The 14,250-nt window shown below is 26.2% G+C and overlaps 1 protein-coding gene across 1 annotated transcript; it reads left to right on the plus strand.

The window, feature by feature from the left end:
• The first annotated feature begins 13,187 nt into the window (after positions 1-13,187).
• LOC112769250 (ethylene-responsive transcription factor WIN1) lies at positions 13,188-14,119 on the plus strand. The gene is made up of 2 exons (XM_025813704.2): positions 13,188-13,367; positions 13,460-14,119. The coding sequence occupies exons 1-2, from the start codon at positions 13,219-13,221 to the stop codon at positions 13,950-13,952; spliced, it is 642 nt and encodes a 213-aa protein (XP_025669489.1). The 5' UTR covers positions 13,188-13,218; the 3' UTR covers positions 13,953-14,119.
• Positions 14,120-14,250: the final 131 nt, after the last annotated feature.

Consider the following 14,250-nt stretch of genomic DNA (forward strand, 5'->3'; position numbering starts at 1 on the left):
AAGAAGAGTTAATACTTGTATTGGAAACATGAGAGAGATTATACAATTGATTTGATGGCTCATTAATGCTACACGCCACCAAAAAAGAAAGGGGAGTAGGAATTAATTCAACTTGTTTTACTTTATTACATGCTTTTATTTCTACTTTATCTTTTCTCTCATCTCTTCTCTCATTTTCGGTCACTTCCATCACAGCAACCATGGAAGTTTTTGCAAGCTATCAAGATGAAGCTAGGAGCAAACTAAAGACCATCACAATGATGGCAAGAAAAAGAAAACATAAAGTATGCTGTGGCTAAAATTCTCATTACTTGTGGTAAGATTTTGTGATGAGATATTGGCTTCTTCATACCAAAAATGGTAGAAGAAGATTTCGGCCAGTTAGGTGAAGATCCTTGAAGGAATGTCTTGTCTCTTATTCTGCTCAACCACCACAGAAGGTAGCTAGGCTTGCTACGTGATGGAAGAGACAGAGATTGGAGCAAATGAAGCCATCATCATCATCATGAAGCATCAAGGGCCAGAAATTCATCTTGGAGAGCAAGTCAATGATGGAGCGCTCGGATTGATGAAGTCTGATGACCAAGGAAGAATTAGAGGTATTTGCATGTTAGGTTTTGCATGGGTTATATATTCTCTCTATCTGGCCGAACCGGTTTTGTTCTTGGAGAAGAAGAAGTTGGCTTGGTTTTTGTCTTCAAAGGTGGAGGCTTCCCTCTTCTATAAAAAGAGAGAACAACACGGTTTGGAGCAAGGAAGAAGAGTGAGAGTGCAAGGCACAGAATTTTCAGAGCTACATAAGCTAACAGATTTTCTTCGCCTTCAATGTATTCTATTTTGTAATTTTTCTGTTTAATTTTGTCATGTCTTAAGTCTCATAGAAAAAGACAAACAGTGAGGTTTGTGTGAAAAAGTCATAGAGCGAAAAAAGTCAGAGAGTGCAAAATTAAAAGAAAAAGTCATAGATGTCCTTAGAGTTCCTTTGTTCATCTATGTTGTGTTTCATGATTCTGTGAAAATCCCCTTGTAAGTTGGGGTTAGCACTTTACAGTCTATAATCAAGAAGATTATAGTGAAATTCCATCGTTGTTGTGATGGAGACTGGATGTAGGCTGCACTACACTTAGTTCTGAACCAAGATATATCTGGGTGTAATTCTCTCTCTCTTCTACTCTATTTCTGTTTCTACTGCACAGGAACTAAAATTAAAAAAATATCTCCTGCCAAGTGACGAGACAAAAATAAAAGTCTCGTGGCTAGGGACGAGACAAAAATAAAAAAGTCTCCTCAAAGACCAGCAAGTGTAATCAAGCAAAAAGGGGGCTAAGATTTAACCCACCTTTCTCTTGGCCACTAAAAACATCAGTTTGGATTATTCAATTTTGAATCGAATTGAATGGAATGCAATTGCTAATTTGAATTGAATTAAATGGATGGAGGTGTACTGAATTGAATTGAATTGATAATATGTAAATTGTAGGCAGAATTATTTGAATTTGATTTTATATAATGGATTATGTTTCGTTCACTCAATATTATATAATTGTTTTCCCATGAGTACTGTGTTCGGTTCACCATGAGTACTGTGTTCGGTTCATTCTGCAGAAAGCTGTTTGAATTTGATTTTATATAATGGATTATGTTTCGTTCACTCATTACTATACAATTGTTTCACCATGAGTATTGTGTTCGGTTCACCATGAGTATTGTGTTCGGTTTACCATGAGTATTGTGTTCGGTTCATTCTGCAGAAAGCTGTTTGAATTTGATTTTATATAATAATGGATTATATTTCGTTCACTCAGTACTATACAATTGTTTCACCATGAGTACTGTATTCGGTTCACCGTGAGTACTGTGTTCGGTTCATTCTGCACTATTCAAAACTCTTCTTCCTCACCTTCTACTGCTTCTTCACCAAAGAGAGAAGAAGGAAAAGACAAAAAAATACAGCAACAACAACAAAAGAATGACGATAAGGAGAAAAGAATGAATGCGAAAAAAAAGGAGGAGAAGGAGGAGGAGGAATGCAAAGAAGAATGCGAAGAAGAAGACACTCCGTGCGTAAACGAGCGTGAGAAGAAGAAGAAGAAGAGGAGGAGAAGAAGAAGAAGCGTGATGGACAAGAGAAGAAGAAGAGAAGAAGCATTGGGCAAGAGTGATTTCGTGTGTGTTGAGTGCGTGTATTTCACGTTTTATTTAATGGTATTGGATTTTTTTGATGTTAGGCCAACTTGATTACATGATTACATGGATGTGTAGCATTCTTGCCCATAAAATAGTTTTAGTATACATTCAAATTTCGTTTAAATTTATGTTTATAATTTTTTGACATAAATAATTTTTAAAAAATCTAAAATTACGAGATTGCTCACTAAATAATTTCTCAACGCATTCAAAACTCATGCAAAAGTAATTTTTCATTATATACCAGATTTATCAAAAAATTAATTTTAATAGTATTATTTTAATTTTAAATTGGTTAGAGTTTTATTTTAGTTATTATTTTTATTTTATTAAGTTTAAATTTAAATTTAAATATTTTAATTTAATAATATTTATAAATAATTAAATTGTAAATAATATTTGTAAATCTTTATGTTGATTTTGTTATATATAATAACTAACATAATAATTTTTTTAATATTTTATTTAATTTAAATTTATAAATTTTATACATTCCAAAAAGTTAATAATCTATAAAATTTTTATATTTATTTTAAATTTTTATATTCTTAGTTTTTAATTATTTAACAATTTATAAATAAAAAATAAAATTATAAAAATTAATCTCTTTAAAATAATAGAAAAGCGACTGAGTTGAATCGTTAGTAATATAATATAATATCTATTCTATTATACAAAAATCGGATGTCTGTACTTAATGATGAAGCTGATGTGGCATGCTTCGGAGAGTGTTTCCCGATTTAATTGTTTTAACTCATTCAATACAATTTATTGCACTGACTTAATTATATCAATTAATTGATTTAATTAGATATTTAAATATTTCTTTTCTTAATATAATTTATTATAATTTATATTACTTAATTAATTATACTACATTAATTATAATTCGTTATATTAGTGAATTAGTCTTTTTATTTATAAAGTCTAAAATAAAATAAATAAATTGTTATTTATTCTAATTAAATTTGTTTATATACTATATATGAATTAACATCTATCTATCTATTCTTCTATTCTATTATATAAAAATCGGATTTCTACACTTAACGATGGAGCTGACGTGACATGTTTCTGAGAGTTTTTATCAATTTATTTCTTTTAACTCATTAAATATAATTTATTATGAGATTAATTATATCAACTAATTGATTTGATTAGATATTTAAATATTACATAATTATTATAATTTATATCAATTTATTTTAATAGTATTTCTTAATTTATTTTTTTAATATTCTGATAGTATTTTTTAATTTATTAAATCAAATTTAGTATAAATTATGTATATTAATTAATTGATTTAATTAAATTATTAATAATTAAAATAATAAATCTATAAATAAAATAAGCAATTGAGATATTTTTAACTAATAATTAAATCAAATTAAATTATATGTATTGAGTCTAATTCAAATCATGTGAATTAAATACTAAACTAAAATATGATCATTTCTTGCTTATTCAAATTAAATGCAATAAATACAAATTAATTTTATTAGATAATCATGATTTTCTGGTCTTCTATATATAGACGGCCAAACAAAATGATAAGAATCATCTTTTTTTAACACTCTTGCTATTTCAACTCTTCTTTTCTTCTTTTTTTTTCTTTATATAAAATTTCTTTTATGGATAAATGAGAAGGTATGGATGAATAATGTTTTGTTGATTGTTTGTTTATAACTCGAAAATGTCTCAATTTAAGCATTATCGTTGCTTGCTAATGGAATTGAATGACAATGTGCTCGGCATACTTGCGACTTAAGAAATCAGGTCATGTGCTCGAGGTGCACCGATGCAAATTTTTGGAGCTGCCGACTGCCGCTGAATTCATTGTATAGCTGGAGCAAATTATGATATAGTGAAAAAACGTTTATGCATACATGCTATTCTCCTTTATATATGTATCCCTCTATTTTTACAATTCACATCTTTATATATTAGATTCTTTTTGACATTATTTAAATTTAATATTTTTTTCTATTTTTACGCTTCTAATCATTTTTTTTGTCTTAATATTTTGTTCTCTTCCATTTCTATATTTTGTTTTAGGTTAATTTTGTAGTTCAAATATAATCATTTATGTCATCATTAAATGTTATAAAATTGAACCGATATTAACAATAAATAATTTGAAAAAGGTATTTTTTGGAACAATTCACCTAAATTTAAATTGTTACATTAAATAAATGATGATAAATATTTTTATATTAAATCTCTTATAAAAGAAACTTATAGAAATATTATGTTATATGATATAATTTGATTATATATCTTTTTTATCTCCGATCTAAATTATTTGAATTGGCATACTATTTATTTTTAAATTTAATTAAATATCCAAATATCTTACAATTTAATATAATTTAATTTATATAAATACATGACTTTTAATATTTATGTAATAAATTTTAGAGATATTTTTGTAAATTATAATTTTTTATCTGTATATTTAACTTTTAATAATATTTTTTATTTATTAATATATCATTTCTATTATTTGAGTATCAATAATGATAAAATTTGAATTATAAAAATTTAAAATTGAGCGTATACTATGATTAAGCTCAAAATTTAATTTATTTCTTATATTATATAAATATTAAATTCTTTGATTAAACACTTATTTGTTTATGATAGGATATTATATATAACTTTTATGTTGACAATTAAATTTCAATTGCTACACAAAAATAATATATTTTAGGTAATTGTATATTTTTTGTTATTTTAAAAATCATTATATATTTTTAAAATTATTTAATTATGTTTATTCTTTTAAAAGGATTGCTATTATTAGAGAACAACTAATATTTATAATAGTCTAAAATTGAAAAAAATAAAAATACAAAATATTAATATTCTGAATTTTTGAAGTATAAATCTTAAAATAAATATATATGATTATGATTAATGGTTATAATTGGAGTTTTTATTTTATTCTAATTTTTTTCAGAACATATTTACCTTATTTAAGTTTTATTTTTTTATTGATTGCTTTTTTTTTTGGTATACTTAACTATCATTAGTTTATATCAATTAAAATTTATACCTTGAATAAAATAGATATGTGTCTAAAAAAATGAACAAAAAAATATTTTTATTTTTAGTAAAATTTTATGTCGCTTTAACTTTTTTTCTACATCACATCTTATATTTTTACTATATTTATAAGAGAGTTTTTATTCAAATTAAGAAAATTTTTTAGTTATTTTTCTTTCTTTTAGTTTTAAATATTATTTACTAATATAATAAAAAAATAAAAATAACAATGATTACTCACATAATTAAAATAGATATCCTAATATATACATGATCCTATGTATACCAAGAATTATTATATATAATAAATAATTATTTATTTTTTATAATTACTATTTATAAAATTTATTACATAATTTTTTTTCTTAATATCAATATTTAATGAATATAAGATACAAAATATTTTTTATATTATTTAACATACAAAACAAATATCTTAAGTCATCATGTAGAACAAGAAGTATAATAGTGCAAATACTTACTTACTTATTTATTCTATTTATCTATTCTATTATATAAAAATTGGATTTATGCACTTAATGATAGAGCTGACGTAGCATGCTCCACAGAGTGTTTCCGGATCTAATTATTTTAACTCATTCAATACAATTTATTACAATGACTTAATTATATCAACTAATTGATTTAATTGGATATTTAAATATTAATATAATTTATTATAATTTATATTACTTAATTAATTGGACTACGTTAATTGTAATTTATTGTATCAGTGAATTGGTTTTCTCATTTATGAAGTCTAAAATAAAATAAATAATTTATTGTTTATTCTAATTAAATTCATTAAATTGGATGACGCATAGCAACGCACACGGCAGCAGAGCGGACACGACAACGGTAGTGACTGGGCAGGTGGAATAACGACGACGAGATAGAAGTTGCATGTTCTTCTCTACTGCATTCGAAAGCAATTCAAGCAATATTCTATTTTTTTGGGTTTTTGGGAGTTAGGTCACAAGAATTGAGGGCAAGAAAAGTTAGGTGGCTATTTGGTTTTTCAAGGCTTTTTTTTCTAGATTTCTAAATAACTAAAAGAATACCGTGTTAAAGATTGTATATCCTTCATTTCTTTCTTTTTGTTTTTTAATGTAGATGAATATAAAATAGATTAAGAATTGTCTACGAAAAAGTTAAATTAAATTAGAAAAATATATTATTATTATTATTATTATTATTATTATTATTATTATTATTATTATTGTAATTGAATAAATTTAAAAAATTAATTAAAAAATATCGTTATCCTTGAATTTAACTCTATCTATTATGCAAAATTTTTATTTATATGATTTATTTCTTATTATATCTAGATTACATCTCATTAACAATTATAGATAAAATTTATTTATTAATTGCATTTTAAGTTTTCAATTATATGTCAGAATTAATTTTTTTTTTATCTAAAGTTCAGTAAAAAATAAAAAAAATTCACATCAAGTTATCTAAACTCTAGAGTCATTAATAAGTTTTTTGACCAATAAGATGTCATTAATAATCTTCTCTAAAAGTTTAAGTTGCATAAATATAATTAGATAATTTTAATAAGAATAATATTATGCATTTAAATTTATCTATTCTATTATATAAAAATCGAATTTTTATATTTAATGATGAAGCTGACATAGCATGCTTCTGAGAATGTTTTTCGATTTATTTCTTTTAACTCATTAACTATAAGTTATTACGATAAATTAACTATATTAAATAATAATAAAAAATAAGATTACTATTTTCACATATTACAAAGTTGATAAAAAAAATTTTGGAAAATAAATCAATCCTCAATAGATTATACATTAATTCTGTCAAAAAAATAAATAATCAATACATTAGATATTATTATTTACGTATATATATATTATCAATTATTAAGTTTATAATTAATTTTTAATCAATTTTTGGTAATTAAAATTTAAATGATGAATATTTTGCATCTAACCAATTTATTTTTTATTGAAATTAAAAAAATGATGAGTTGTTAATCAATTCTAAATTTAAATTTAAATTTGAGTAAGAAAATAAAAAAATATTTTAAATTTTATCTCACTAACCAAAATTAATTTTAAGATAAGAAATTACTTTTTATATCATATATATTGTAAGATAGTATGGTTATTTGCTATTTTTTAATGGTAAATATAGTCAAATAAAATAGTGTAAGAAATTAAAAGAAAATGTATTTACAAGTTTAAAAAATATTAATTTATTTTTCAATAGAATAAATTATATATTGAATAACAAAAATTGTTATCGGTTTCTTTTCAAACTAACTAATACTCAACGATGGTGTTTCGATACACCATATTACCAAAAAATATTAATCGATCTAATTACTTTTGTAATGACATAAGTTTATGAATTTGAGAATTTAAAAATTATTTCATAAAATGTGAAGTTTTAACAAGTAACAATGTTGATTATATTGTTTTGATTTCAAGAATGAATACTATAGTAATAAATAAAATTCTCCCAAGTAAATTTTAACAAAGACAAAAATTCATAATTATTTCTATTAATGAAAAATTATTCTATTTTAAAGACAAATACAATTTTTTTTCTATGGATTTTCTAACTTGGCAAGTCGAGAATTAATCCACCATATATTGATGTTCTATTTATTAAGGGTCTATCGCTAACTAATGGATTGTGATACACACAAGGCGAGATTCGAACTCCAAATACTTGCTTAAGCGAACAAATGAGATGACAATTCAATAAATTTAAATTGATTAAAATAAATATTAATTATTTTTAATATTTTAAAATTATAAAACGTTTATAATAATAATTATTATAGATATTTTTATTTAAATTTTAATAAAAAATTTTATATAATTTTATGTATTATGCCGTGTAGGACACGGAACATACACTAGTATAATAATAAAACATGAGTTTAGTGTCCAAATTTACTTTTTAATATTGTCCTTAATAAAAAATAATTATAATTATTATTTTTAAAATATTGTGCTTGGCTTTCTCTCTCCATACACATCCTACTGTTACTCCAAATAAAAAATTTTCACCAATTTTATTTTGCAATTGCCATAACAATTCATCTTTCCCTACCTTATTTTTATCTATATCTAATAATAATATATAAAACGGATACGGAAAATTTGATATTCAATTTTAATTTTTTTCATTTTAATCCTATCAATAATGAGTAGTTGATATAATTACCATTAAAAAAAGTCAAAAAAATAATTATCAGTTATTTTTTTTATTTATATTGCAATTATCTTTTCATTTTACGCATAATTTTCATCCACGTTATCTTTTTCTTTCTCTTTTTTTAAGTCTTTATCTACTTTTATTATTTTTTATATCTCTGTATTTTTTTTATTTATTGAATCAATTATGTATTAAAATATTTTTATTTTTAATATCTAGTTATATATAGTATACACATAGATATTAATATATCGGTTGCATTGCGAGGATAAGACATCAACACCATGGAGTGAAGTTGGGCCTGAAACTGAAAGTGATACTCCAAATACTAATTAAGTATTGACTACATACTAATCAAATTATTGTTTCATAAAAAAAAAAGAATATTGTTGTTATATGTCAATATCTATTTAGAGTGTAAAGCAACGACAGACCCACACGAATTCCTCAAGGTTGCATTATGCTTCGTCAACCCAGTTTTGGTGAGAAGAATATACAAAATATAGATTCCTTTGCTTGGACCGGTTCATTAGAACTATTGCTAATTAATTAATGGATCTTGCTAGAAAGACAATGGTTTATTTGTACAATATGTACAATAGATTATATAAGTTACAAAATGAATATCTCTTATACTATCTAGAATAATCATCTGAATACTAGGAATAATAAACATCTTTTCAAAAACTTAAACTGATTTTTGAGTTCACCAAAAATCGAACTCCTGACCTTTTAGATTTAGAATTCTAATACCATATCATAATATCACTAATCCCAAAAGCTTTAACTGAAGAGAAAAAATAACACTAATGATTATATCTCTAATACTTCCTAAACCTCCATTGTACACATTATACAAATATTCCACTGGCTCATACTTTTCCTTAATTAAATGGTAGTTTAGAGATTCGATCAGAAATGGAGTGGACATTCGACCTAATACTACTCCAAGTTTGGGACTCTATTATATTGCAACGTAATAAATTGATAATTACCAAAGATTGAAGCTAGGACTAGTAGTAGTAGAGAGGGGAGTGGGTAATAATTAATAAAAGAGAAGTGGTTATTCTTATTCAGTATTCTGATGCGAGATTGATGATGATAAAGATAAAAAACAAAAAATAAAAAAAATGTGGGAGATAGCTGTTAGAATCACATATCAAAATTTAGACAAGGCACAGTGTTAGGCAAAGATTGTCCAACATAGGGAATGACCCTGAGGATTGAATATAAACCCTTAGTTGCATCTCTGAGTTGTTCATGATATTAATAAAAATGACAACGTGGTGGTTGATGAGGGGAACGTGCGTGAAGCACTCTCCCCTTATAAAGGCTAGTTAAGAGGTACCACAAGAAATAATAATAACAATAACAATAATAATAATAATACCATATGGTAAATGTCTTTGTACTATATAACATACACTCTCACATTACACCAGCTGAGCTGTTGGACCGTTAATTTTTCTATTACGATGAAAACATTCACGCAATGCCTTCCTTTGATTTAGGTAGCTACTACTTTTGGCCCACTCAACTTATAAACAAAAAACGTGTCTATTTAAGTAACGTGCACAATTCTCAGTAACTTCTGTTACGACAACACATCTGAAAATATTCAAGACCATGCACCCAAGTAAAAATTTATTTACTTTCCTTTTGTTTTTTTTTCGTTATCGATCAGACTTTGCTACATTGACGTATGTATACTGTTGTTGATAAGAGTGAAAACGCACAGGAGACACACAACGTAACCCTATTCTATTAACGTTGATACTTAGAGTGAGTAATGGAGGGCAATTAATTTGATGACAACTTTATATGATTGAACATACAATTAATTTTATCCAACATTATTGTGATCTTAAATTTAAATATTTTTAGGCATTCATAAGGGTTCAGTTCATGTACTCTGATCTATATATAGGCATGCCTCTCTTGGAGGTATATACATGCAAAATAAAGCACCCTACTATATATATCGGCTATCCTATGCTTATACTAGAATCGGCTATTAAAATTAGTCATTAATATAAAATACATATTAGAATATTAATACATATTAAAAATAAATTAAACTACACATATATTTATACATAAATATATTAATAATTAATTTTAATGACTGATTTTAGTGTACGAATAATATTTTTGTATATATATATATATTAAATAATTTTTTTGTGTGCAAAGTTAAGAATGAGATTCAAACCTATAATCTCTAGGTGAGTATAGAGAGATTATGTCATTTGAATTATAATTTTATCTTTAAAAAAATAATCTTACAAACTACAACTAAAATAGCATAGTCTCTTCATACTCACTTAACATGTCAAACCTTTTCTTTTTATTGTGCTCCTTCTTTTGAAGGTTAATTACAAGCTTTAGGGATAAAATTGACGCCCGATTAATTATTACTTTGATTATCATTACATAAAGTCTTTTAAAAGAAGCTATTATAGTCTTTAATGAATAATAATCTCAACAACTTCTTTAATTTAATTATTGGCTATTCTACTAATGAGCTATATAATAACCATGCAACTCCTTTTAAATTAAAGAGAACGTCTCCTAATACATAGGAATCGAAGATTATCCATCTTTATTTATTTCTTTGCTTGTTTGGCGAAATTATTTTGATAAAAAATATTTTTTTTAATAGAAAAAGAAATTTTTTTATTTTTTAGTGTGTTTAGTAAATTTTTAATAATAAAAATAAAAGTAATAAAAAATAAAAAATATATTTTGTTTGAAAAATTATAATTTACATCTTATTTTAAAAGATCTATTTCCCTTAAAAAATGATGTTTTTCATTTAATAAATAAACAAAAAGTACTTTTATATTATTATATCTAAACATAATTAATAAATAAAAAGATCTTTTTGCATGAGATATCCAAATATAAAATTATTTTTATTTTTCCATAAAATTAAAGAAAAATAATTCAAAAAAAATTATTTTTTTAGAAATTCACCCGAACAAACCCATAGAAGATTAGAGGAAGAATAAACCTCCATGGGTAGAGAATTTAATTTAATTATTTGTTATTAACGGATTGATTTTTTTTTTTTTTTTACCGGATCGGAATCACATCAACTCTCTTCTTTTTTAACACATATAGTGGTTCTGCGCAGTTAGTTTCAACATTCTGTAAAATTAGCACCTTCAATTTTACCCAAGAAAAAGAAACATATCTTCTTACTTTTCGAGACTTCATTATTTTTCCTCCATAATAATGAAGAAACATTTGTACTTAAAAGGTGGAATTTTATTAATTTAGCTTAGGTAGCTAGAACTTGGACTAGTATGGAGGTTGGAATATATATAGACAGTATAACAGAAAATAGTACAAAATTCTAAAGCAAGGCGAAGGTTGAGTTATTTATAATAATTAAGTGAAGCATGCTATATATGTTCATACTTAGAAAAATCTCCGATCTACTATTTTTCTACCTGTACAAACACAGCTAGCATTTCAAATTAGTACACTGACACCATGTTCTGACAAATCTCATTTAATTTAAACTCAATCTGTTAATAGCACCAAGAATTGGGATATACATATTTACATACTTAGTTTAATTTTATGTTTTGGCTACTACATATGAGTATTAACATTGTGTTTTTTCCTCATTAAGAAATCAGAATTAAATAAATAAACATTTAGTGGTTGGATTAAGGTTTAGGTGAAAAATCAGGCGAAGTCGTTTTTACGTGAAGTTGATAACTGAGAGCCGTTAGATGATTTAACTGATTTGACTAATTTTTTATCTAACGGCTCTCAACTATCAACTTCACGTGAAGCCAACTTTACCTAAATTTTTACCTAAGTTTATTTGGGAGTGGCTATATTGTAATTCAATGTTTTTACCTCAAAGGGGAAGGTCATAAATTTACGAGAAATGGTTGCTTTGATATATATACATGCATGTAGAGGATGGGAGTACTAGTTTTGTGGTTGTACTTTTTCATTGAATAGAAAGAGAGGGACCAAGTAATGGGATATTGGTATTCCACCTATGTCAAGATAACATGCATGTATGTTCTCAAATTTGTAATGTGACAGTATATAACTCTTGACCTTTCGGATCTAGCGCTCTAATACCATATTATGATACCACTCGTTCCAAAAGCTTCAGCTGATGAGAAAATATAACATTAATGATTATATCTCTTATACTTCATAAACTTCTATTGTGCACATTGTACAAGTATTTCATTGGCTCCTTATACTTTTCCTAACTTAATTGGTACTATATTATACATACAAAATGATGATGACATGGATAATTATTGATTGCCAAACTCATGTATGGAGCAAAGCGTCTTTCTAAGTTAGAAGGTAACGGCTTCCTTCTTGGCGTAATTGACACTTTCATTTCCATGTAACATTATTATAACCATGCATAAAGACAACCCTCATGTGATTTTATCATAACATATAATGAAGCATCACAATCCATCTTAATTTATAATATCTATTCAGCAAATTAAGATTAATTAATTATGAGGGATAAGAAATTAAATAGCTAAGTTGTAACCAAACATTCTAGTGTAACCCTATATATATATATATATATATATATATGCATGGTTAGTTACTTACTACCCTATCAGCTATCAGCATCAAAGGCTAATATGATATTTAGTTAGCACTTATTGCAGACGCACCCTTATCAAGTATATATATATATATATATATATATATATATATATATATATATATATATATATATATCTATATCAGAAGTTGAGAAATAGCCTTAATTTGCTTCTTCCCCTAACTCATATGCCACTTCCACATTTGAACCTCATCACTACTTCTTCACTACTATCTCTCTCTCTCTCTCTCTCTGATATGGTGCAGTCAAAGAAATTCAGAGGTGTCAGGCAACGCCATTGGGGCTCTTGGGTTTCTGAGATTCGCCACCCATTATTGTATGTCTTGTATTCATCTATCATCAAACAAAACTAAACTAAAATAGTAGTATGTATATCTATCTAACTGAGTTTGGTGTATGTTGTTTCAGGAAAAGGAGGGTGTGGCTTGGAACATTTGAAACTGCTGAAGAAGCAGCAAGAGCATACGATGAAGCAGCTATTTTGATGAGTGGAAGGAACGCCAAGACTAACTTCCCAGTTTCAGAGAACAATAACAATAACAACAACAGTTCCAGTGGCACTGCTTCTTCTTCATCTTCATCTTCCACAACAACATTCTCTGCAGTTCTTAGTGCAAAGCTGAGGAAGTGTTGCAAGTCGCCATCACCTTCTCTCACCTGCCTCAGGCTCGACACAGAGAATTGCCACATTGGTGTGTGGCAGAAGCGGGCCGGGCCTCGCTCCGAATCCAACTGGATCATGATGGTCGAGTTGGAAAGGAACAACACCACCACCCCCCTCACCACCCAACCTGCTTCTTCTTCCTTGAAGCCAGAGGAAGCCACCAATAATAACGGTGGCTTGGATGAGGAACAGAGGATTGCCCTGCAGATGATAGAAGAGCTTCTCAATAGGAATTAACTCAATAATTATTATTATTATTATTAATAATACAAAATTGAATAAGCAATATTATTGATAATAATAATTAAGTCCCATGTAGTGGTTCTTTAATTATTTGTTTGTTTGTCCCAAGTAGGAGTGTGTATGTGCTATATATATATATATTTAATATTTTGCATGTGAAACGCTCTTTCCCTCATATGTGCAACTACCTATACTCTTCTCTATATTCCATTCTCTGTCTTCTTCTAAAACTATCCTCTTTTTAACTACCACTGCCTAACGATCCCTAATCCCTACAGTAACACTTCCAGGC

The sequence above is a fragment of the Arachis hypogaea genome, chromosome 18 (genome assembly GCF_003086295.3).
Source record: "Arachis hypogaea cultivar Tifrunner chromosome 18, arahy.Tifrunner.gnm2.J5K5, whole genome shotgun sequence".
NCBI lineage: Eukaryota > Viridiplantae > Streptophyta > Magnoliopsida > Fabales > Fabaceae > Arachis > Arachis hypogaea.

Bases quoted from the DNA above. Each gene is read 5' to 3' on its own strand.
- LOC112769250 (XM_025813704.2), top strand. From the start codon at position 13,219: ATGCCACTTCCACATTTGAACCTCATCACTACTTCTTCACTACTATCT. The intron at 13,368-13,459 runs GTATGTCTTGTA...ATGTTGTTTCAG, and splicing joins GAGATTCGCCACCCATTATT to GAAAAGGAGGGTGTGGCTTG.